Raw genomic sequence first — 24,073 nt, 5'->3', positions numbered from 1 at the left:
GGTTGTATCCTTACGTTTGGAGGTTTCATTCTTACGTTTGGGGATTGTATCCTTACGTTTGGAGGTTTTATTCTTACGTTGGGGGGTTGTATTCTTATGTTTAGAGGTTTTTTTCTTACGTTTGGGGGTTGTATTTTTAAGTTTGGGGTTGTATTCTTTTCTTTGGGGGTTGTATCCTTACGTTTGGAGGTTTTATTATTACGTTTGGAAGTTGTATTCTTAAGTTTGGAGGTTTTATTCTTAAGTTTGGGGGTTTTATTCTTACGTTTGGGGGTTTTATTCTTACGTTTGGGGGTTGTATTTTTAAGTTTGGGGTTGTATTCTTTCGTTTGGGGGTTGTATCCTTACGTTTGGAGATTTTATTCTTACGTTTGGGGGTTGTATCCTTACGTTTGGAGGTTTTTTCTTACGTTAGGGGGTTTTATTCTTACGTTTGGAGGTTTTATTCTTACGTTAGGGGGTTGTATATTTAAGTTTGGGGTTGTATTCTTACGTTAGGGGGTTGTATCCTTACGTTTGGAGGTTTTATTCTTACGTTTGGGGGTTGTATCCTTACGTTTCGAGGTTTTATTCTTAAGTTTGGGGGTTGTATTCTTATGTTTAGAGGTATTATTCTTACGTTTGGGGGTTGTATTCTTACGTTTGGAAATGTTATTTTTACGTTTGGGAGTTGTATTCTTACGTTAGGGGGTTGTATTCCTTTGTTTGGGGGTTGTATTCTTATGTTAGGCGGTTGTATTCTTACGTTTGAAGGTTTTATTCTTACGTTTGGGGGTTTTATTCTGACGTTTTGGAGGTTTTATTCTTACGTTTGGGGGTTGTATTCTTACGTTAGGGGGTTGTCTTCTTTTGTTTGGGGGTTGTATTCTTATGTTAGGGGTTGTATTCTTACGTTTGGAGGTTTTATTCTTACGTTTGGGGGTTGTATTTTTAAGTTTGGGGTTGTATTCTTTCGTTTGGGGAATTGTATTCGTACGTTTGGAGGTTTTATTCTTACGTTTCGGGGTTGTATCCTTACGTTTGGAGATTTTATTCTTACCTTTGGGGGTTGTATTCTTACGTTTGGAGGTTTTATTCTTACGTTTTGGGGTTGTATTTTCAAGTTTGGGGTTGTATTCTTACGTTTGGAGTTTTTATTCCTACGTTTGGGGGTTGTATTTTTAAGTTTGGGGTTGCATTTGTACGTTTGGGGGTGGTATCCTTACGTTTGGAGGTTTTATTCTTACGTTTGGGGGTTGTATTTTTAAGTTTGGGGTTGTATTCTTACGTTTGGGGGTTGTATCGTTACGTTTGGAGGTTTTATTCTTACGTTTGGGGGTTGTATTCTTACGTTTGGAGGTTTTATTGTTACGTTTGGGGATTTTATTTTTAAGTTTGGGGTTGTATTCTTACGTTTGGGGGTTGTATCCTTACGTTTGCAGGTTTTATTCTTACGTTTGGGGATTGTATTCTTACTTTTGGAGGTTTTATTCTTACGTTTGGGGGTTGTATTGTTAAGTTTGGGGTTTATTCTTACGTTAGGGGGTTCTCAGTTCTTACGTTTTGGGGTTGTACTCTTACGTTAGCGGGTTGTATTCTTACGTTTGGGGCTTTTATTCCTACGTTTGGGGTTGTATTTTTAAGTTTGGGGTTGTATTCTTACGTTTGGGGGTTGTATCCTTACGTTTGGAGGTTTTATTCTTACGGTTGGGGATTGTGTTCTTACGTTTGGAGGTTTTATTCTTAAGTTTGGGGTTGTAGTTTTAAGTTTGGGGTTGTATTTTTACGTTTGGGGTTGTATCCTTACGTTTGTATCCTTACGTTTAAGGGTTGTTTTTTTAAGTTTGGGGTTTGTATTCTTACGTTTTGCGGTTGTATTCTTACGTTTGGAGGTTGTATTTTTAAGTTTGGGGTTCTTTTCTTACGTTAGGGGGTTGTATTCTTACGTTTGAAGGTTTTATTCTTACATAAGGGGGTTGTTTTTTTAAGTTTGGGGTTGTATTTTAACTTTTGGCGGTTGTATTCTTACGTTTAGGGGTTGTATTCTTACGTTTGCGGTTGTATTCTTACGTTTGGCGGTTGTATTCTTACGTTCGAGTGTTGTATTCTTACGTTTGGAGGTTTTATTCTTACGTTTGGGGGTGTATTTTTAAGTTTGGGGTTGTATTCTTACGTTTGGGGGTTGTATCGTTACGTTTGGATGTTGTATTCTTACGTTTGGGGGTTGTATTCTTACGTTTGGAGGTTTTATTCTTACGTTTGGGGGTGTATTTTTAAGTTTGGGGTTGTATTCTTACGTTTGGGGGTTGTTTCCTTACGTTTGGAGGTTTTATTCTTTCGTTTGGGGGTTGTATTTTTACGTTTGGAGGTTGTATTCTTACGTTTGGGGGTTGTATTTTTAAGTTTGGGGTTGTATTCTTACGTGAGGGGGTTGTATTCTTACGTTAGGGGGTTGTATTTTTACGTTTGAGGGTTGTATTCTTACGTTTGGGGGTTGTATTGTTACGTTAGGGGGTTTTATTCCTACGTTTGGGAGTTGTATTCTTACGTTTGGGGGTTGTATTTTTAAGTTTGGGGTTGTATTCTTACGTTTGGAGGTTTTATTATTACGTTTTGGGGTTGTATTTTTAAGTTTGGGGTTGTATTCTTACGTTTGGGGGTTTTATTCTTACGTTTGGGAGTTGTATTGTTACGTTTGGGGGTTTTATTCTTACGTTTGGAGGTTTTATTCTTACGTTTGGGGGTTGTATTCTTACGTTTGGAGGTTTTATTCTTACGTTTTGGGGTTGTATTTTTAAGTTTGGGGTTGTATTCTTACGTTTGGGGGTTTTATTCTTACGTTTGGGAGTTGTATTGTTACGTTTGGGGGTTTTATTCTTACGTTTGGAGGTTTTATTCTTACGTTTTGTGGATGTATTCTTACGTTTGGGGGTTGTATTCTTACGTTTGGGGGTTTTATTCTTATGTTTGGGGGTTGTATTTTTACGTTTGGGGTTGTATTCTTACGTTTGGAGGTTTTATTTTTACGTTTGGGGGTTGTGTTCTTACGTTTGGAGGTTTTATTATTACGTTTGGGGGTTGTATTTTTAAGTTTGGGGTTGTATTCTTACGTTTGGGTGTTTTATTCTTACGTTTGGGGGTTGTTTTCTTACGTTTGGTTGTTGTATTTGTACGTTATGGGGTTTTATTCTTACGTTTGGAGGTTTTATTCTTACGTTTGGGGGATGTATTTTTACGTTTGGGGGTTTTATTTTTACGTTTGGGGGTTGTATTTTTAAGGTTGGGGTTGTATTCTTACTTTTGGGGGTTGTATTCTTACGTTTGGGGTTTTTTTTTTTTAAGTTTTGGGTTGTATTCTTACGTTTGGGGGTTGTATTCTTACGTTTGGAGGTTTTATTCTTACGTTTGGGGGTTGTATTTTTACGTTTGGCGGTTGTATTCTTACGTTTGGGGGTTGTATTCTTACATTTGGGGGTTGTATTCTTACGTTTGGGGTGTTCTTTTTTTACGTTAGGGGGTTGTATTCTTACGTTTGGGGTTTTTTTCCTTTTGTTTGGAGGTTCTATTCTTATGTTTGGGGGTTGTATCCTTACGTTTGGAGGTTGTATTCTTACGTTTGGGGGTTGTATCCGTACGTTTGGGGGGTTCTTTTCTTACGTTATGGTGTTGTATTCTGACGTTTGGGGTTTTTTTCCTTTTGTGTGGAGGTTCTATTCTTACGTTTGGGGTTTGTATCCTTACGTTTAGGGGTTCTATTTTTACGTTTGCGGGTTGTATTCTTACGTTTTGGGGTTGTATCCTTACGTTTGGGGTTGTATTCTTACGTTGGGGGGTTGTATCCTTACGTTTGGGGGTTGTATTCTGTTGTTTGGGGGCTGTATTCTTACGTTAGGGGGTTGTATCCTTACGTTTGGAGGTTTTATTCTTACGTTTGGGGGATGTATTCTTACGTTTGGGTGTTGTATTCTTACGTTTGGGGGTTGTATTTTTACGTTTGGCGGTTGTATTCTTACGTTTGGGGGTTGTATTCTTACATTTGGGGGTTGTATCCTTACGTTTGGGGGGTTCTTTTTTTACGTTAGGGGGTTGTATTCTTACGTTTGGGGTTTTTTTCCTTTTGTTCGGAGGTTCTATTCTTACGTTTGGGGGTTGTATCCTTAGGTTTGGGGGGGTTCTTTTCTTACGTTTTGGGGTTGTATTCTTAAGTTTGGGGTTTTTTTTCTTTTGTTTGGAGGTTCTATTTTTACGTTTGGGGGTTGTATCCTTACGTTTAGGTGTTCTATTTTTTCGTTTGCGGGTTGTATTCTTACGTTTGGGGGTTGTATTCTGTTGTTTGGGGGTTCTATTCTTACGTTTGGGGTCTGGAATCTTACATTTTTATGTAAGCGAAACGATTCTGGATCCTCGATGTTAATGGTTTCAGAGTTTAGTTCTTATATTTAGGCTTCTGTCGGAGGGTGACTTGGAATAGCCGAAACAACTTGGCAATAGTGAAGAAAGGTGGTCTTTTGTAACGAATATTTCGACTGGAAAACAGGAAATGGTAGAATTTGTCCATTGTCATCCAAAAGATCTCTAATCGTTCTAATACCTTTCTTATTCATTCTGTCCAGAAAAAAAGTTTTGCCATCGATGCGAATGTTCTTATTATTAAATAAGATTGTATTCCTTCCTTGTTGGTATCCGTAAAGGTTCTTCAGCTCATAGAAATACAACAAAATATCTTCATAAAAAGAGGGTATGTCTTCAAAGTCATTTACGTGATAATTACATGATAAGAGAAAAAGAAGGCCTCCATATTTCTTAAAAAGATGATTAGGAATTAATTTCCAACTGGGATGATTATTCTGTATAAGTCTCGGAATCCATGCTTATCGTAACGCTTTAACCATTGTTTCTATATCCGTCATACGTAGGCCACCTTTGTCATAATCCTGATAAAGTCCTTCCCTTTTGATTTTGTCTCTTTTCTTTTTCCAAAGGAATATAAACAGCCTACCTTTGACATCGTTAACGATATCTTTTGGCACTTTCAGATTTGAAGCTGAATATACCAAAGATGACACCCCGAGCGCCTTGATTATCGTGACTCTCCCAAAAAGTGTTAGATCCCTTGACCTCCATATATCTAAGTTCGTTTGCATTTTATTTATCTTCAGATTAAAGTTCATTTCATTGTTTCCTTTCTCATCGTAAGAAAAATTAATAAATACCTAAAATTCTAGTCGGGTTATTAATCCATTTTAAATGCAACGGCTTGTTTTTGTTGCCCGCCCACTTCCCTAGCCACATAGCTTTGGTTTTCTCTATATTTAACTTTAGACCAGAGATTTCACCAAAATCCATTACAATTTGTAATCCTTTTTCTACCGAGACGATGTCAGCACACAGAAGGTTGGTATCATCTCCAAACTGAGAAACTTTAATTTTCTTTCCAAAGATTGAAATTCCCTTGACATCACTACTTTGACGAATTTTGGTGGACATGAGTTCTGCCGTTAATATAAACAGATACGGAGAAATTGGACATCCTTGTCTTACGCCGGTAGAAGGTTTGATCCAGTTAGTCGCATAGCCATTATAAAGTACCGTACTTCAGTTCTATATTTGTATAAAAGACCTTTATCCAGTTTCTTAGGCTTACACCAAAGTTGTAAATTTTTAGAACATTATGTATAGATGACCATTCTAAGGTGTCAAAAGCTTTCTGAAAATCTAAGGACAATCTAAGGCAGTTAAGTTTCTTAGTTTGTTCCATTACGTCACTAAATAGTCTACCTATCTACATTTCATTAAACCTGCTTGATCTGGGTGAATCAAGGAAGGTAACATTTGTTCAATTCGTTTAGCTATCGCTTTAGAAGCAATTTTGCAGTCAACATTCAAAAGAGTTATTGGTCTCCAGTTCTGAAGTTTTAATGGCGATGATTCTTTTTTTGGTATTAGGGTTATTGCACCTCTACGCTGAGAAATTTACAGTTGTCCATTTTCGTATGCAGCATTAAGACTCTCAACTAAGTCATTTCCAACAAGATCAAAAAACGTTGAGTAAAACTCGACGGTAAAACCATCTTCCCAGGGAGATTTTCCTCTTCATTGTTAATAATCTCGCCATCTTCGTCTTCTAACTCTGAAACTACTTTCCTGCTAAAATTCCTTTTTTCAAGATTGAGAAAATATTTAAATATAGTTCTTTCTTCAGGTTTTCGTATTGCTTTAACTCCTGACCAATATTCGTTAAATCGGCATTATTACAGATAATATGATCAAGTTTGTCCAGTGTATCCTTGATTATAAGTTCGCGTTTATTAGTTTCCTTGGCTTTCCTTTTAGCGTATGAGATAGTCATACACCTAATTTCCATCTTAAGAAGTTCCCAAAACATTCGTTTATCTTGAATATATGTATACTTTTCTCGTAATTCCGGATACATTTTACGGATTTGTTCTGTATACTTATCATCTTTCAATAAAGCGTTGTTAAACTTCCAGAAACCAGGGCCCCTTGGGGTTTCTTTTATCCAGTGCAACGATAGGTAGACTGTCCTATGATCGGGTGCTATCGAAGGTTGAATGTCAACTTTTTGAACGTATCTTGTTAAATTTTTAGCTATAAGAAAAAAAATATATTCTTGATCTCATTTTTAGGGCTTTTGATTCATAGGAGTATTTGTTTATATTCGGATGTTTAACTCGTTGTATGTCTACAAGATCAAAAATATCCATTGTAGTTAAGATCAAATTGGGTACTAACCTTCGTAAATGTTCCCACCCATATTTCCCTCCTCTCTGAGTTAATCATCAAGCTAATAAGATTATTTGTAAGGATTACAGTAACGGTAAATTTTCCTCTGTCAATTTAAACATTGTTCTGTCGAGTAAAACAACAAGTTCGCTCACAGGTTGTCTAAATCATAGTAACTGAAGATTCGAACAGGATTGCCACTCGGTGATGTTTTAACAAAGATTTTTCCATCGATTGTCCAAAAACTCGTCAAAAGCCCATCTTTTTTCATTTCGCTTGCCCTCGATACAAGTCCTCGTCTATAATTCGTCAGGTTTTTGTCGAGAAAGATTCGAGGTTTTTCACCCCTCACTGCATTGGAATAACCGAGAAACACATGCGAAGGCGAAAACTGATACCCTTTTTAAGGCCCAAACCCGGAAAATGACACCCCGATTAGGCGAGCGTTTTCACACTCCATTATTAGATAATACAATTTAGCTACCCTATCAAAGGACCACAACAGGAATACCGTAACAAAAGGGTAAAAACGATACCCTATGAAAGGACCGAGAACCTCAAAAACCATACCCTATTCCGCGGCACTTACCTACATAGCCCATATATGGGAGTACCCCCTCCCCCGGGAAGTTAATATTGCCGAGATATTTCGGAACCGAGAAGTATTTTTTAAAGTTTATAAACATAGTAGCATTTTGCACATAAAACTATTTTTTTACGCGCAAAAAAATTTAATTGTCGTTTATATTTGGACTGGGCGGGCCTACCCGACCCGCGGGATCATAATCACGTGATAATCACCTGATGAACACACCCCCAGGCACCCCCATGAATATAAGTCTCGTGTTCGTTCCCAGTATGCCAGTGGTTCTCAATTTCACTGTTTTTTTTGGGTTGCTGGCTCGGTCTTGTTTAGTTGGACGCGAAATGGCTTCAGAAAAGCTTTTTTGTTTATTAGTTTCGTTGTTTATTCTCTCATTCCCTTCGAGTTCGTATTCTAAGCCGCTGCACGAAGCAAATAGCTTTGTATCTTGGCTCAAAAGACTTGAAGACGGCTTACGTAACAAAATATTGTCAGACGGTGCTTGTGAAGCTTGTAAAGTATTAACGTTTTTGGCGCAGGCTGCTTTCGTTACAAAGGACTCTGAAAATGACGTGGTTTATGAATCAAGACTGGTCTGTGAAAAGTTGAAGATTGAGGACAACCGGGTTTGTACAGAGGTTATTTCTGAATTCAAAAATGAAGTATTGACAGTCGTGGACAAGGTATTTCTGAGTCCTACTGAAGTGTGTGGAAGCTTGCTGGGTCCTAGCTGCGCTCACATATGGCATCCAAGCGGATCCTGGAACGTAACTATACCTGAAAAGAAGCCACCCATAAAACCGATACCACCGCCAAAAGTATGTATCCAGAAAATGTTACTTAAAATTTCATTTCTTAGTTTTGCTGGAGTGTTGTAACTGCATGAATGCCGTCACTGCTCAGTTGCACGCAATCATGCCACTGTGCAAATCAGGTGACTGTCTAGAGTTTCAGTCTTGTGATTTGGTGTTAGACCTCCATGAGATGGTTCTCTCTGCTCATCATGAGAAAACTGAAAAGTTTTCGAGCCTGTAGTGCCAACTTCTTTCGGTGGCAATCTCTATTGATTAGTTTGATGTTTGTCACAAATTATGATTTTGTTTGGTCCATAAATTCCCCTTTCCCCTCTTGACCGCCCACCTAGTAAATAATCTAGATAAAAATTCACGGTATATTGTAAAGTTTGCTCTCCATATATGGGGCAGAGATCACAAAAACACCCTTCTGTCCATGATCAAAGTTGGGAAAACTGAACTGTCAAATAAATGAGATCAATAGTTAACTAGAAATACGTGACTCGCAAAACCTCGCGAAGCTGGGGCTGGGTGGAAAGCCCTCTTTACTCGTATTGTAGCATCAAATGAGGAGATTAAAAGGGGCATAGGATTTTTTTTTTTACGAGCATGGTGTTTTCGTAGTTCCACAGGCTAGATTGCGGTTGAAAATCAATCTATTTCTGACGCGACGTAATGTACAACGGGCGTGCAGCGCTGTCGTGTTTGATGAACTTATTTCCCACGGAAAATTATTTTACCGCGGCCACAAAACGTGTAATTTCTTTAATGCAATCTTTCACAAAAACGATTTCTAAAAGAAAGGAAAAAGATTCTGGAGAGATAGTTCTGTATCCAGTGAATATTGATGAACATTGCAGTTGAAATTTGATCATGCACGCATATTTTTTCCGATGTATGCAAATTTTGCTGCAGACGACGCCAGACAGTCTGACGTCATTCAGTGCGGACACCTTCAAAGATATAAACATATAAATATATAAATATATTTTTCGCTTGAATTCGCGCGGCTTAGCTCCGCTCAGGCCGGCTCGGCCCGACAAATTTATTAACCTCACTACGCTCGGGCCTTCGGCCCTCGCTTTGCGAGGAATAATGATCAATGTCATTTGATTGGTTAATATGGAAAACTGTTGACCATTCAACAAAGGAACTTTTTGTGATTGAGAACTTTGATTAGAATGATTTTCAGCGGAGTGTCGACAATCAAATGAAATTGTTGTAGCTAATCACAGGAGATGTAAACAACATGCTGAACCAAATACATGACCAGTGCCAAGAATGGGAAAACATGTGCAAGCAAGTGACAATAGCCCACTTTGAAAAAGAGTGATGGCCTGGGTCGAGAGTAGCTGCCTAAGCGATTGTGGGATTGTTTGGGGGGACGATAACAATAGCCATCGTCCCCCCAAACAATCCCACAATCACTTGGGCAGTTACTCTGACCCAGGCCATCACTCTTTTTCAAAGTGGGCTATTAATTATGGTTTCATTTCTCATTGGTTGAGAAGGTGGCACAAGTTTTGTTGACCAATCACAGAGCTTAGTATAAAGGCAAAACCAAAGCAAACATGAAATTATTACATTTAATGACACTCAACTAAAAATCCCTGTAACTGTCATTAATAATAAATAGCAATTGATGGAAATCCATGACTTTTTCTCTTGAATGCCCATTACCCAGTACCAGTCAGTATCAGTTGGTATCAATAATTTATTGAACTATTGATTTTGGATCATCAATTGATTTTCATCAAATAGCCAGTCTTGGTACTAATCCAGACTGACAATAAATTTACATTACACTGAAGCTACACTGTAGTAAGTGTTTGAAGAAAATATAAATAACCAGTGTAGGAAGTCATTATTTTTTTCTTTAGGTGCATTGTATTTCACTTTTTATTGTAAAGAATATTATTCATCATTAAAAAGTGGCTCATTGAATAATGCAGTTCCAAACTTTTGATTGGTTTAGAGTTGATTTAGCGGCCATGGTATATGAGCCATTATACCATGCCCCACAAATAGGGCAAGGGTAAGCATCAACGAAGAGAAAATATCCTTAAATCAGCAATATTTAGCAAGTTTTCATTGTTGTTTTTAATGAAACAATAATTGTTATTCCACTTGTGCTTGTTTGATACGAGATGATTATAGCCAACTCACCGCGTGCCTCGTTGGCTATCCATTATCTTGCGTCCAACGCATGCTTGTGGAATAACTGTTAATTATCTTTGATCAGATCAAGACTGATTTAAAATTTCTCCATACATTTCTTTTTTTCAGCCTGGTTCTCCTGTGTCCAGGATTCTGCAGTTCTCAGATGTTCATATTGATCACCTGTATCAAGAAGGCAGTAACCCAAATTGCAAGGAACCTCTTTGTTGTCGCAGTAATGATAAACCTCCGCGTATGTGTATTTCTTGAGTTTGTAAGGCAACACTTGATAACAGTTAAGACTCAATAATTCAAGCAGTATTTCTTTGTTATTGCCATTCATGGTCCCACTTCATTTTGTTATCTTGTAGTGTGAATATAGTTGTGCTGTAGTGTCAACAAAGCTATCAGTTCATGGGCAGCATCTCAAAGATAATTTATCCATTAATTTAAAGATTTGAATAGTACAGTGTATATTACTAAGAGTGGGTATTGTCTCTATTATCCCCAGTCCAGACTCTCCACTATTAGTTTAAAATAGTCCTGTGCCATTTGTGAATCTTCATTCAGTTCACCATCTCTGTTGTTCTTCAGTCCAGCCTCTCCACCTTCCACTTAATGCCATTAGAACTGTGTATAGTAAGTAAAGTTAATACCAAATTATTGCTGTTGTTCAGCAGTTATTGTTATTCCATGTTGTATGTTCTTATTTTAGCCCCTGGAAAGCCTAAAGCAGGGAAATATGGAGACTATGCTTGTGACATTCCACCCATAACATTTGAGAGTATGCTGCAACATCTTAACAAAACTTATCAGGTAATGTCAACATCTAATATTACCCTTCAGATCATAAATTATTTCTTTTGAGGGAACTGGGTATGAACAGTTCAAACCTGATAACATCCTGTTTTCCAAAGTTTTAGTTTTTGCTGCCCACCCAAATGCATTTTCAAAAATTTGTGTTTTCAAAAGGTTTATTTCTTGAGATCATTTTTAAAAGTTTGAGTTTTTGAAGCGTACTTGTGTCAATGGAACTTGAAAACATAAGGAAAAGTTTCTGTTTCAATCATGATGCATTTTCAAAAGTTTCCATTTTCAAACATTTTCATTCTTGCTGTTGACAAAGTTATTCTTGTGGATGGAACGTGAAATTGAAAGACAAACTAAAACACAAACATGTATTTGCATGGTGGAGGGGATGAGTGGGACCAGCTGTTATTTTGCACATAACTATAGTACATCTGTATCCAGTCTGTGATGTTTGCAGTAGAGTGATGGGATTAATATGACATTCTGAAATAATAAATGTTTATTATTTAGTTCACATCTCAAGGTCAGGTTCAAACTGTATGTGCATAATCACACAATTATCATGGTTGAGGCTATTTACTGCAGTTAACTCTCAGTTGTGGTCTTGACAAATAAGTGGATTTATTAGTGTACATTATTGACATGTGATTTCTGTGCTATGTTTTCTGGTTAGGAGTTTGATTATGCCCTCTGGACAGGAGATGTTCCTCCACACAATATTTGGAACCAGTCACGCTCAGATCAGGTGCATTTATCACATTATAACTACATGTTATCTCTAAAAAGTTCATTTGTAATTCCTTCTTTGGCTGTAATGTACTAAGGTAAGCAATTTGTGCAAATAGACTACAGAATCATGCAATCATGAGTGGACTAGGGCAAACAGTGTGTGAACTCTGTTTGTGGGCTCAGATATGAGACACTTCCCCCCACATTATCAGGGTGCAGATAAATAATAATTATTACTAGGAAATCCAAGGAATCAAATGTGTTTGAACTGACGCTGTGTTGGCCAAGCAACACATCATGTCCAAGAAATTGTTCAGTCATTCAGTTGGTAGCATTTTTGTAGATGTGAGTCAACCGCAGTAACATGTGTGACTGGGATCAAGAACAGACCTTACCATCTAATTCCTATGCAAGTACTTAACAACTTTTAAAATCTTCCTGTTCGTGATCAGTTATTTCTTTTTCACTCTGTGATCCTTGTTGTAATAACCATTCTTTCCCTACAGAAAGCAGCCATAGACTATGCCGCCAAAATGATTGTAAAATATCTGCCGGGATTAAAGGTGTTTCCTGCAGTTGGAAATCATGAGGGTTCTCCAGTTAATAGGTAAATAACTAAAACAGGAGCCTGCATGTAATAGCCTTTATTAGTTGTTTGCATATAACACTATACAGGCTGTATTATAGCACTAATTGTGTCAATAACAAAATGCTTGAATATGATTGGTTCTTAACAGCCCATATTTAAAACAGCCCATATTTATAGCTTAATTGTGCTATGTAACTCCAAAACTGTCCGCTTTGACCTGTCCCATTACTAGAAGTTTGTAATCAGACAGGTCAAATTGGACAGTTAAAGAAGCAATGAAAATCAAGTAGCAAATGCCACTAGCCAATGCAATTTCACTACATGGCACATGTTGAAACCAGTCAGTTTTTTGCTTTGGAATCTATTTCTTACGTTAATAAATATTCCAAGACTGAAATTCTCGCATTTTGTTATTGGCACAATTAATTGGTAATAGGACTTCGTGTCGTACAATTCAGGGGTAATCCGGTTGGTAATTTCAAATCGGCCTCGCGCTACGCGCTTGGCCGATTTGAAATTACTCGCCCGATTACTCCCTGAATTGTACGACATGAAATCCTATTACCATTACTTATTTCCATCCACTGAAATCCATATTTGATTAATTTTGTTTTGATCAACTTTGCTCCTTTACAAAGTTGGCTATAAAACCAGCAACAAGTTGGAAGCCACAAGGGAACTTTTTTGTTTCCCTTGAGTTCCATGTTCCAGGTCAGCATTTGTAATTATTATCACTGGATAAAAATTAATATAAAGTAATTTACGGATTTTTGTTTTGTATTTTCCACCCAGCTTTCCTCCACCAGCCATTACAGGAGCCAATTCAAATCAGTGGCTAAGAGACTCTTTAGCAGACCACTGGAAGATCTGGCTACCAGACAATGCCCTACCAACAGTTTACAAGTAAGGTCTTATGAAGGTTGTCAATTTTTAAGGCCTTCAAAGCTACCATCTTACTGGAGCCCTATAGCCAACAGGCCTATAAGTCAATCCAATGCACGTCATTAAACATTATCCCAGATTCAGTTTGGTCCCTACAAAGGTAATCTAACAGCTATAGTGAAACATTTTCCTGATGCTGACATTAGTGCAAAACTTAGAAATACTGAACCAAGTAAATTTGCATACAAAGCACGAAATATAATGGAAATTAAAAAGTGTGTGCAAATATATACTGTAATTTGCATTATTAGTCTTACACTTATATAATATTATGATTTATGAAACTTGCAAATTACATGATCACCCCCTACATGTGGATGACACTAGGGAACCTTGAAACAGAACTAATGAAGCATTTGTTATGCCATATCCAAGGAGCTGACACAGAACGTTATTTTTTTATTATAAGCACATGTACCAAATATTTCATTTCAGTTGCCTTGATTTCACTACCCAGGCTTATCCAACCTTTCAAGCTCTGTTAAGTTGAGATCTTTTGATTAGCAAGGTGATGATGTCATTTTAGATTTGAATCAAAACATATCACCCAAGAGTGTCCAAACTCAATATTCAAGAAATTCTTAAAGTTTTGAAGGCAAACATCAGCTAATCATAAGATGACCTACTACTGCAAAACATGTGAATTACACCTCGCTGCATGCTTTCATCCAGTTAAAACTGAAATTTATAAAAGAAGGGGAGGTTTAAAAGAAACATCTCTTCAAGCCCACAGCATTAAGGACGGTGCCTACTAATTCCGAAGTATTTTTGTGCGGTTTATGGCTATGCGGGAAAAGCAGATCTTAGCAAGGCCAATTGGAATCCAAAAAGAGAAGTGGGGGTAACCACGCATTTTTCAGAGATAATTAAGCAGCAATATCTCTGAAAAGCACCAAAATATAAAGCAATGTAGGGAATTTTTTCCTAAAGTGAAGCTAAATTCTCTGAAAAATGCATGGTTACCCCCAATTTTCCTTTGAGATACCAAAAGCATTTGCTCAGTTCTGGTTTCTCCGTATAGTTTTAAACCGTGCAAAAATATTCTTGTATAAGTAGGCACCACCCATAGGAAACCCAATCATCTCGCGATGCGCAGAACGTCTGCGCAGTAACAATAGCAGGCACCGTCCTTAAACAGATTTTCTCTCTTGCATGAATTATACTCAAGGCTGCTTCCTAACAGGAGTCCGATAACCTGTGGCGCACAAGAAAATGCCCTGGGCACCTAAATATTTTGAGCAGAAGCTGACACTTCACATTTTGGGCTCCTAACTTTTTGGGTTTTGGCCTTTTGGGAGCTCTTTGAAATTTTTCTTCAACTGAATTGTTCTTAGTATCAAGCTATTTTTTTTTTTTTTTTATTTCAGGGGAGGTTACTACACAGTTTTGTTGTCAAAAGGATTTAGGATAGTCTCACTCAACATGAACTACTGCAACAACATGAATTGGTATGTTTACAATAATTCTTTATTATGGATTATGGCATTTATTTTTGTTGCAAAAAAAAAAAAAAAATCCAAATCAGCAACAGCTTGGTTTTATCGAATCAACTGTTAAATGCCAAGCTGGGTGACAGCTTGATCTAGGCAAAAATTAATGTATTCACTTTGTCATGAGCATATTATTAATTTTTTTAGAAATGAATGTAAGATAAAATGTTCCTTGTACTATAGCAGTTGAGTTTTGCTGTTATACTCAGTCATTAATTTTTTTAATTAATGTTTTTGTCTTGTGCTGCAGGTGGTTGTTAATAAACAATGTTGATCCGGCTCAGCAGCTTCAGTGGTTAGTAGACACTTTGCAACAAGCTGAGGACAATGGTGAAAAGGTTAGTGCCATCTTCACACAAGGAACATTCAAATGTTTAGTTTGGAATCTGCTTTTCCTTTATGTTTGGCTCAGTGGTCTTTAATAATATTGAAGTCTTGTCAACTTCTTTTTTCTTTTCGAGACAAAATGAAAAATAAATGAATGTTTTTTTTTTTTACTATATATACTTGTAATTCTGGACCTGGTTGTTCAAAGAGCTTGTGGATAAATTGTTATCCAGTAGATAAAATGTACTGCAATACATATTATCTGCTGGATAAAGTTAACAGTTCTTTGAACAACTGGGGATGGCTCTAAAGCCTTTCAGTTAAATTAACTGAGAAAAATATTATCTTAAAATTTGAAACTATTCTTCACTGAAATGAAACTACTCTTCTACATTTAACACCTCTCTCAATGCCAAAATATTTTACACATTTTATGTTTTCAGGTTCATATTGTAGGTCATATTCTACCTGGGAGCTCAGACTGTCTCAAACCATGGAGTTGGAATTATTACAAGATTGTCAACCGATATCAGAGCACTGTAACAGCACAGTTCTTTGCTCACACTCATGCTGATGAGTTTGAAATATTTTATGACGAAAAGACCAGGAAAATACCCACCAAGTAAGAAATAATAAAACAAACCATGATTTGTAAAACATAGTTTCCTTTCTAAATGGTAATACACTGTATTAATTTGCATTGCTATGTGGGAATTGGGCACAGCCAAGGCAGGCTCTATGGCTGGAAATTGCTGCAACCCAACCAGAAGCCTCCATGAACTAACTTGTACCCATCACTGAATTGATATTAAATTAAAAGAGAAAGGAAGAGGCTAGACAGGGGAACAAGTGGAGTACATTGGATAACACAAGTGCTCTTGAACATGGGTGACATGTCTGCTGGAAGGGTTTGCAGCATTTGTCACTGCTCAATGCAGCTTGAATAATCCTTCACTGTGTTACGTATGTCTTCAGTGATATAACAACTCCATCTGTTTTTATCTAGTTGCCCTGTAACTTTTCCAGTTGTCCATTTTGCTGATCTGATCTTCACTGTAATTACATCATTACTACCGGTACTTCAATGTTAAGGACGGTGCCTACCAATACAGAAGTATTTTTGTGGGGCTTATGACTATGCGGGAAAAGCAGATCTCAGCAAGGGCTTTTGAAATTTGAAAAAAAATTGGGGGTAACAAAGCATTTTTCAGAGTTAATTAAGAAACAATATTTCTAAAAAGCGCCAAAATATAAAGGAATGTATGGGAGTTTTTCCTAAATTGAAGCTTTATTATCTCTGAAAAATGCATGGTTACCCCCAATTTTCTTTTGGGATAACAAGAGTACTTGCTAAGTTTTGCTTTCTCTGTATAGTTTTAAACCGTGCAAAAATATTCCTGTATTAGTGAGCACTGCCCATAGGAAACCCGAGTATCTCAAGATGCGCAGAAGGTATGCGCAGTAACAATGGTAGGCACCGTCCTTAAGAAATTTGTTTACTGAGGTAACAGAATTTAGGGATTTTGTTATTTGTTTTCCACAGCATAGCCTTTATTGGTCCAAGTGTTACAACGTACTCCACTCATAACCCAGGATACAGGATTTATGAAGTGGATGGAGATTATGCCAACAGTTCAAGGGTACATTCATGAAACTAGTCGATCATTTATATTCTGCTCCTTTGATTGAACCCTTTTGTTAACAGCGTCAAAACTTAAGTCATGTGTTATGGTGCCAATCTTCCTCTGTTAGTGCGTGTTGGACGTTTACAATGCAAGACTTGAAGTTTTATAAAAGAAAAGTGCAAACCTGAGAATTATTTTTTCAACTTATTTCAACCTGAAACTTCAGAGCTACTGCCATGAGATGTCAAATCCTCAGACAGCTGGGCCTTTTTGTGAGACAGTACATCTACGAAACAAATACTATCTTTTTTAAAGATTTTGAGACACAGAAAACCAATGAAAAAACAGGACTGTGAAACATCAAATTTGACTAAAAATTTTGCGAGACCAGTACATTTTTTGGAAGTCAAATCGGAAGTACCCAACGACCCTTTAACAGAAAATTATTGACGTTGCACTAAACTCTAGCTGAGTGTCCCTACGTCAATCTTTTTGTAGAAATAAAATAAGACAACAAGGACCACCTTTTTTTAGATTTGCTTAGAAAGCTTTTAACTTAGAGCTCCCCTCTAAAAATGATTTCCTTTCTGTAGGTGGTACTGAATCATGAAACATACATTTTGGATCTGGAAGAGGCCAATAAAGGAAACGTTGAGTGGAAACTGGAGTATTCTGCCAAGGTACTGCTGTTACATTGGGTGGGGGAAAGTGCTGTTTAACACAACTTCTCGGATCATGCATGTATGCATGTGTTAAAGTTAAAATTTTAAACATTATTTAAATGCATGTAATGCTTTGTATTGACATTTAACAGTAGGGGTCTGATCATAACTGACGCTGGTATAATTTATGCATTTAGGAAGCTTATGATATGCCGTCTCTCCTTCCTGAGGACTGGAACAACCTGGTTCATCGCTTTGCAAAAAATCAGACCCTCTTCAATACTTTCTACAAGTAAGTTTCAATCAAGACTATAACAGCATACTGGTGTAGTATATGGTATAGTACGTTAGTGGAGAGTGGAGACTGTTGTCAGTGTCCCCAGCCCAGATTTCATCTCCACTGTCAGTGGAAGTCCTGTACCATTCGTGAGTCTTTGCTCAGTTTACCCAGGGATATTGTGGTGATGTAGCTCTTCATTATAGTGCAATTTCTAATATGTCGTTATTATGTGAATATGTTGACAGGCAGGCAACTGACCATCTCGCTTAAACACAACCTGATTTTATCGCCGTTTAGTAGCCCTATAACAACTTTCACCGAACCACCAAATTTTAAAAACATCCTTTGGAATATAAATAAGAAGTTGTCGCTCGAGAGAGAATTACAAGCTCGTTCGCTCCTTCTTTTGTTTCTGTTTTACACAAGAGGAAACATTTGTGTTTTCCATTGCAGGTATTTTTGGAAATCTGCACCTGGTCATTCATGTGACGCTAGTTGTCGTCCAGGCATGCTTTGCCGGTTGATGACAGGACGTTCCCATGACAACAGTGCCTGCACTCTTATGCAAGAAACGTTTTCAGAAGAGAAGAGGCATCAGTTGGAGGAATCCTTGAAAATGTGCTAGCCAGTTTTATACAGTCTTGTAATGGAGATTTCAATTATTTTCTGGCAATAGTAGATCATCATTAGAATAATAATGGTAATAATAATTTATCTTGTCAGCTGACATGAGTTGAAAATTTGCTCCAGAATTTACAAATTGTACTTGTATTTATATAATATATAATTAATAGAAATGTTGAGTGTCTTCATTCGTACACCAAGACATTGTTTATAGCTTGCGTAGCGCACTGCACAATGGACACCTGAAATTTGCTTTGCAAAGCGTACCCTTTGTAGTTTGTATATGGTGAAGATAAGAAACTGAGTGTACAGCTTGTAGTACAGTCAACTCTCTCCTTGCGGACACCTCGCTATTACGGACACCCCAATAATACGGACAACAACTAAATCTGCGGCAAAAATAAATTACAGACGTTTGACTGAAATAAATTACGGATTCTCGCTTTTAAGGACATTAACTTGCGGTCCCGAGGGTGTCCACAATAAAGGGAGTTGACTGTACCCGGTTTGGTAAGAGAGGGGTGTCGAATGTGCCTCAAATTCTAAAATGGTAAGCTTCTGTCTGGATAATATTATTAATAATATTCATTTAGCTCTTTTGATTTAAATAATTAATTTTACAATATTGAAATGGCACATAAAGCTAAAGTAAAATAGATAAATCAAGTAAAAATTAAGTGCAAGCTAGGAGCAAAGTTAACCGGTTGGTTTTCTTGTTAGCTCCCCGTACAATTTAAGTTCTAAATAGAGAACAGGTTAATAATAAAAAGAAAAAAAAAAGAAAAGAAAGAAAGAGAGAGAACAAAGAAGTAAGAGCTTAGTTACAACATGTAATATGCAACCGTGCTTAGCGTAAAGGAAAATTACTTAATTTCTTGTTCTAATTATAAATAACGTCTCGCTTGCTTCGGAAATACAACACACTTGGAAGATGGAAAGTCTAGAGAATATCAACCGCTATGAAACAAATTGATATTTTTTCTACATTAGTTCGTATTCTAGACTTACAAAGATTCTGTTTAGCTGGAACAACAAGGTTTCAATTTATAAATGCCTAATTTTGTTCCTTTTTCAGAATTTAAATAAACAGAAAGCAGTTTTGTTTGGCCATCAGTGGGGTTTGATAGTTTTAGTTCTGTAGAGCTCATTTGCTCGAATGTGAAAAACAATTTACATTTATTTTTGCTCGCCGCAGTTTGGACAGTAATTGATGCTATCAATTCTGGTGATAAAACCAAATATTCGTTTGTTTAGTAATAAAGTTGTACAATTTGAAGTAAAAAAAGTAAAGTGACTGTTTAATGAGTACATTCACCTTGTAACAAGAAACTCGTTTACTAGAAAAAAGTGCCTCCCCCGGAGAGGGACTTTGTTGTTCCCAACCGTCCCTGCCCACTTTCAGATATTCCCGATGCTGCATTTATAAAGTGTTGGATACCACGAGAGGAAGGAATAAAAGGCGTGGAGAAAGGTCGCCATTTTAGTACAGCCTTGTTACGGAGCTAAACATCGTTTCCATATGTCGCACGGCTGAGATACAACGCTATCCCCATCGTCCAGGATATTCCCGACTTTATGAAAACCTGACCTTAAGCCTCCTCGAGTCAGACTTTCACCGTACTTGCACCCCTCCCACCCCAGACAAAACGCCACCTATTCAGGCCTAGCACCCCATAAATCCAATATATAACCAGACCCCGAAACAGTGAAGTAGAAATTGTTCAGCTTTCGTCAGGTAATATCCGAATGCTTGTTCTTATCAACGGAGTTGAAAACTAAAGGTAAATTGGCCACCGTAAAGAGATTCAACCGGTAGATGAAGAAGAAGCAACTGTTAGCTGTTGTTGTCAGTCTCGTGGTAAAAACAGCAGAAATGTCTGTTCGCTTTATGTGTTTGTCTTTTTCAATAAACTAAAAGAAAGTATAATATCTGTGACGGAAGAACATCTGCTTTGAAGCAAAAAAGTTAACAAATCTCAAATACTATTCGAAACGAGTACGGTCTGTGAACCTCTGCATTTCCAGTAAGTTTCCAGTCCTCACACGCCAGCTGCACCTGTTGTACTGGCAGTACACAGGCTGAATACAATGGAGACAAACAATCTTTTGGCGTTGTGACCCGGCCGGCATCATCTAACTATAATCAATATGTATTTTTGTTTCTTCTGCACGATAATTTACTGTACCCTCATACCAACCGACAAACACCTAATACATAGAAGACACCTAATTCTAGGATGACAGGTACCACCAGAAACCCTTAACGAGTTAGGATGTCAGAGAGCCACTCTGCTTTGTCAAAATTCAGGAGTTCGGCTAATCGGGGTCAAGGTAGCGAAAATTTAGCCAGTTCCTCCTCCAAGCGAGCTCGAAAAGCGGATAAAAGGTTCGGTGCCTCTCGTACTCTCCGAGAGGAAACGATCACTGGCGAAAATATGGCGCCTCTCCACTGGACCCTACTTTCAGGTGGCTATCTCTAAAACAGGGAACGGGGAATGGAGGAATGGGGAATGGGGAACGGGGAACGGGGAACGGGGAATCTCTAAAAGGGGGAATCTCTAAAATAGGGAATCTCTAAAAGGGGTAAACTCTAAAAGGGGGAATCTCTAAAATAGGGAATCTCTAAAAGGGGGAATCTCTAAAATAGGGAATCTCTAAAAGGGGGAATCTCTAAAATAGGGAATCTCTAAAATAGGGAATCTCTAAAAGGGGGAATCTCTAAAATGGGGAATCTCTAAAATAGGGAATCTCTAAAAGGGGGAATCTCTAAAATAGGGAATCTCAAAAAGGGGGAATCTCTTAAATCTCTAAAGCTTCTTTACAAACACTGTTTCGGCAGGCTTTTTTGTTGTCTGATACTGGGTAATAAACACCACGCCAAATGAGCCTTGACCAATTACTTCCTGGCTCGTAATCTCGTCACAGCTAAATTTTGGGAGCCCATCAAACGCTTCAAGCTTTTTTCTTTTGCCGGCAAACGCCAATGGAAACTTGAAATTGTTATCCATGTTGACCTGAAGCCACCGACTTGAAAAAAGGTCGACCGAAGGTCGGGATGACATGTCTTATCTTAACACGTTCTTGCAGCCATTCCCTGCCATTTGGTACTACTTTAAGAGAATTTGTCTTTTTGGTATAAAAAAGCAGACGCTATTAAACCTTATATTCTCATTACTAGTCGTGTCATTACGCCATGAAACGTAACCAGCCAGACACAATGAAAACAAATTTAGCATTTGCAATTTGGGTGGCTTCCGGTCTACGTCGACATGTCTTTATCCCAGGGAGATAAGCATGTCTGGTACCTGAGTGATAACATCATAGATAAGGTGAATTTTTTCCTTGACCAGTGAAACCTTTTTTTTTTTCTTGAAAAACATTGAGGGCGTTTGTTGCAACTTTCGAAAGGCATAAAAGGAAATTGGTTAGTTTTGGACATAAGAAAGGGGCGGCTTTTTTATTAGACATCGTTGTAAGGTCATTAGGGCTGATGGATCAATCGCACCACAAACACCGCGAATTTCACAATTGACATTTTTGAACTGATCACTAGATAAGCTTTATGTAGGCGTAAAGACGTCTGTCTAGTCCAGTTAATGATGGTGACCCGTGTTACAGATGCCAGGCCCGGTTCCAGTTCCAGTCATTTTGAGTCTACGGCTTATTCAGAGATTCAATTGCGCTTTCATCTTTACCGTTTTGCAGTAAGATGCTGTAGAAAATTGGATATCTCTTGCTGTATGTGGCCCTTTGGTATCGATTGCCATAAATTTTTTAGACCACCCCTACCGAAGATATTGCGGCAAGCGACGACGACAATTTATTTTTATCTTATATATCTAGTAATTATGACAACAACTGTCATTAATATTATTGGTTGTTGGCAAATGCTGTAAATGTCTCTTAGGAAAAACTCTACTTCTAAAACGTTCATAGATTTATCCAGTTTGTTGATAGATTCTCCCGTTTAGAGATTCCCCTTTTTTGAAATTCCCCCTTTCAGAGATTCCCCCTTTTAGAGATTCCCTATTTTAGAGATTCCCACTTTAAGAGATTCCCTATTTTAGAGATTCCTCCTTTTAGAGATTCCCTATTTTAGAGATTCCCCCTTTTAGAGATTCCCTATTTTAGAGATTCCCTATTTTAGAGATTCCCCCTTTTAGAGATTCCCTATTTTAGAGATTCCCCCTTTTAGAGATTCCCTATTTTAGAGATTCCCTATTTTAGAGATTCCGCCTTTTAGAGATTCCCTATTTTAGAGATTCCCCATTTTAGAGATTCCCTATTTTAGAGATTCCCCCTTTTTAGAGATTCCCTATTTTAGAGATTCCCCCTTTTAGAGATTCCCCGTTCCCCGTTCCCCGTTCCCCATTCCCCATTCCCCATTCCTCCATTCCCCGTTCCCTGTTTTAGAGATAGCCACTTTCAGGTACTTTTAAGCAGGCACGCTCGAGAAAAGTTTGTTTGTCAAGTTTGTTATTCGATGGTTTCAAGTTTCAAGCCCCGGGCTTCAAGCTCAGTTTGGCTTCTTCCAAGTAACCCCTTCTTTTGCTGTTTTTAAAACTCGTGCTCTGCTTAGCGAGCGCGAGCATAAATACGGTTTCCTTTGGCAAAGTTTTCGCAAAGTATGTCCTTTGAATACATACTAATTCGCAGATTACAGCCAATCACGCATGTGAGAAACGATGGCGGGAAGTCCGGGAATTCCTCTTCATCCCCGCCCAGGGTAATTTGAGCTCGTTTATTTCGCGACACAAAGAAGCCTGTGTACGGTCAGTTTGTCGAGTTCGGCGTGTGTTGCTGTACATGTGTGGGCCGTTTCGACGATGAAGTGGTTGCTTCTCCTCCTTCTGCGTACGTTTTTAGCCATCTGTTTTGCTCCAGAATCTAACTATGGGCAAATACTCAGTGCTCCAGCCATTAACATTGCGCAAGGCAAGAAGATCGAGGCGACTTCAACATGCGGAGTTGATGTGAGCGAACGAGAGTTGTTCTGCAAATTGGCGACCGTGCCAGGAAAATTAGCTCTTGAGGGTCTTTCTTGTGATTTCTGCGACGTGAATACACCTTCGAAGAATCATCCGATAGAGTACGCTATCGACGGATCAGAACGCTGGTGGCAATCACCCCCGCTTTCCCGAGGACTGCAATATCAAGAGGTCAACATCACCATCGATTTGGGACAGGTTAGGCTCAGCTTCATCAATATTTGCGTGGCCTCCATAAGTTTTGGTCTTACTTATTTGAAGTAGTAGCAGCTCTGTATTATTTAAGTCTTTGTCAAGGCCTTTTCGGGTGAAATCAGCTGTCTGAATACAGCATCAGCTGGCTGATTCACGTGTAACTAGGAAGGTCCATCGACTCTCAAAAATCTTACAACTTCTTTTCACTTTTCACCATTTAGCTTATAGTTATTAAAACAAGAACAAGAAAACGCTTGTCTCCGAGGTATCTGTCCCGAATTACAAGCTCAATTTCTAACGTTTTTTCACTGTCAACAAAGTGCTTTAAATCCTTCGTCATATTCAAAATATTTATGGACATCAAACTCGATGGAAATGAGAACTGCATGATCAATAATTTCGCACCCTGGTGAGAAATATTGAAGTACCGCATTCAAGTATATTACTCTTGGTCAGTTCTTTCTTCCATTTTAATTGTTTTGATAGAAATTAAGCAAATTCCAGGGTACTGTGTTACTGGTATTTACTGTAAAGGATATCTTTTTGTGCAGAGGT

At 37.9% G+C, this 24,073-nt stretch overlaps 2 protein-coding genes across 2 annotated transcripts in view; both read left to right on the top strand.

Annotated features, from left to right (window-relative positions):
* Positions 1 to 7,585: 7,585 nt before the first annotated feature.
* Positions 7,586 to 19,630, top strand: LOC146452878 (sphingomyelin phosphodiesterase-like). Its single transcript, XM_085097638.1, has 13 exons — positions 7,586 to 8,124; positions 10,387 to 10,510; positions 10,973 to 11,073; positions 11,741 to 11,812; positions 12,303 to 12,403; positions 13,178 to 13,288; positions 14,695 to 14,775; positions 15,068 to 15,155; positions 15,588 to 15,766; positions 16,688 to 16,784; positions 17,363 to 17,449; positions 17,629 to 17,723; positions 18,165 to 19,630. Exons 1-13 carry the CDS (start codon positions 7,651 to 7,653, stop codon positions 18,334 to 18,336), a joined length of 1,782 nt encoding a protein of 593 aa, XP_084953764.1. The 5' UTR covers positions 7,586 to 7,650; the 3' UTR covers positions 18,337 to 19,630.
* A 1,056-nt stretch (positions 19,631 to 20,686) lies between these two features.
* LOC146452876 (laminin subunit alpha-like) overlaps positions 20,687 to 24,073 on the top strand; it is a 49,687-nt gene continuing 46,300 nt past the window's right edge. The window contains exons 1-2 of the mRNA XM_085097637.1: positions 20,687 to 20,801; positions 22,765 to 23,521. Coding sequence (XP_084953763.1) covers positions 23,162 to 23,521 — 360 coding nt within the window. The 5' untranslated portion in view covers positions 20,687 to 20,801; positions 22,765 to 23,161. The remainder of the gene's footprint in view (positions 20,802 to 22,764; positions 23,522 to 24,073) is intronic.

This window comes from Pavona decussata, unplaced genomic scaffold (genome assembly GCF_977016875.1).
Source record: "Pavona decussata unplaced genomic scaffold, jaPavDecu1.1 SCAFFOLD_366, whole genome shotgun sequence".
Classification (NCBI taxonomy): Eukaryota; Metazoa; Cnidaria; class Anthozoa; order Scleractinia; family Agariciidae; genus Pavona; species Pavona decussata.
Note: the sequence above shows the minus strand (reverse complement) of the source record. Positions and strands in the feature narration are given on the sequence as shown.

What these genes read in the sequence shown, in the direction of transcription:
- LOC146452878 (XM_085097638.1), top strand. Translation starts at nt 7,651, where the DNA reads ATGGCTTCAGAAAAGCTTTTTTGTTTATTAGTTTCGTTGTTTATTCTC. An exon ending in GCCCTACCAACAGTTTACAA is followed by an intron (nt 13,289 to 14,694) that starts GTAAGGTCTTAT and finishes TTTTTATTTCAG; the next exon opens with GGGAGGTTACTACACAGTTT. An exon ending in ACCAGGAAAATACCCACCAA is followed by an intron (nt 15,767 to 16,687) that starts GTAAGAAATAAT and finishes TGTTTTCCACAG; the next exon opens with CATAGCCTTTATTGGTCCAA.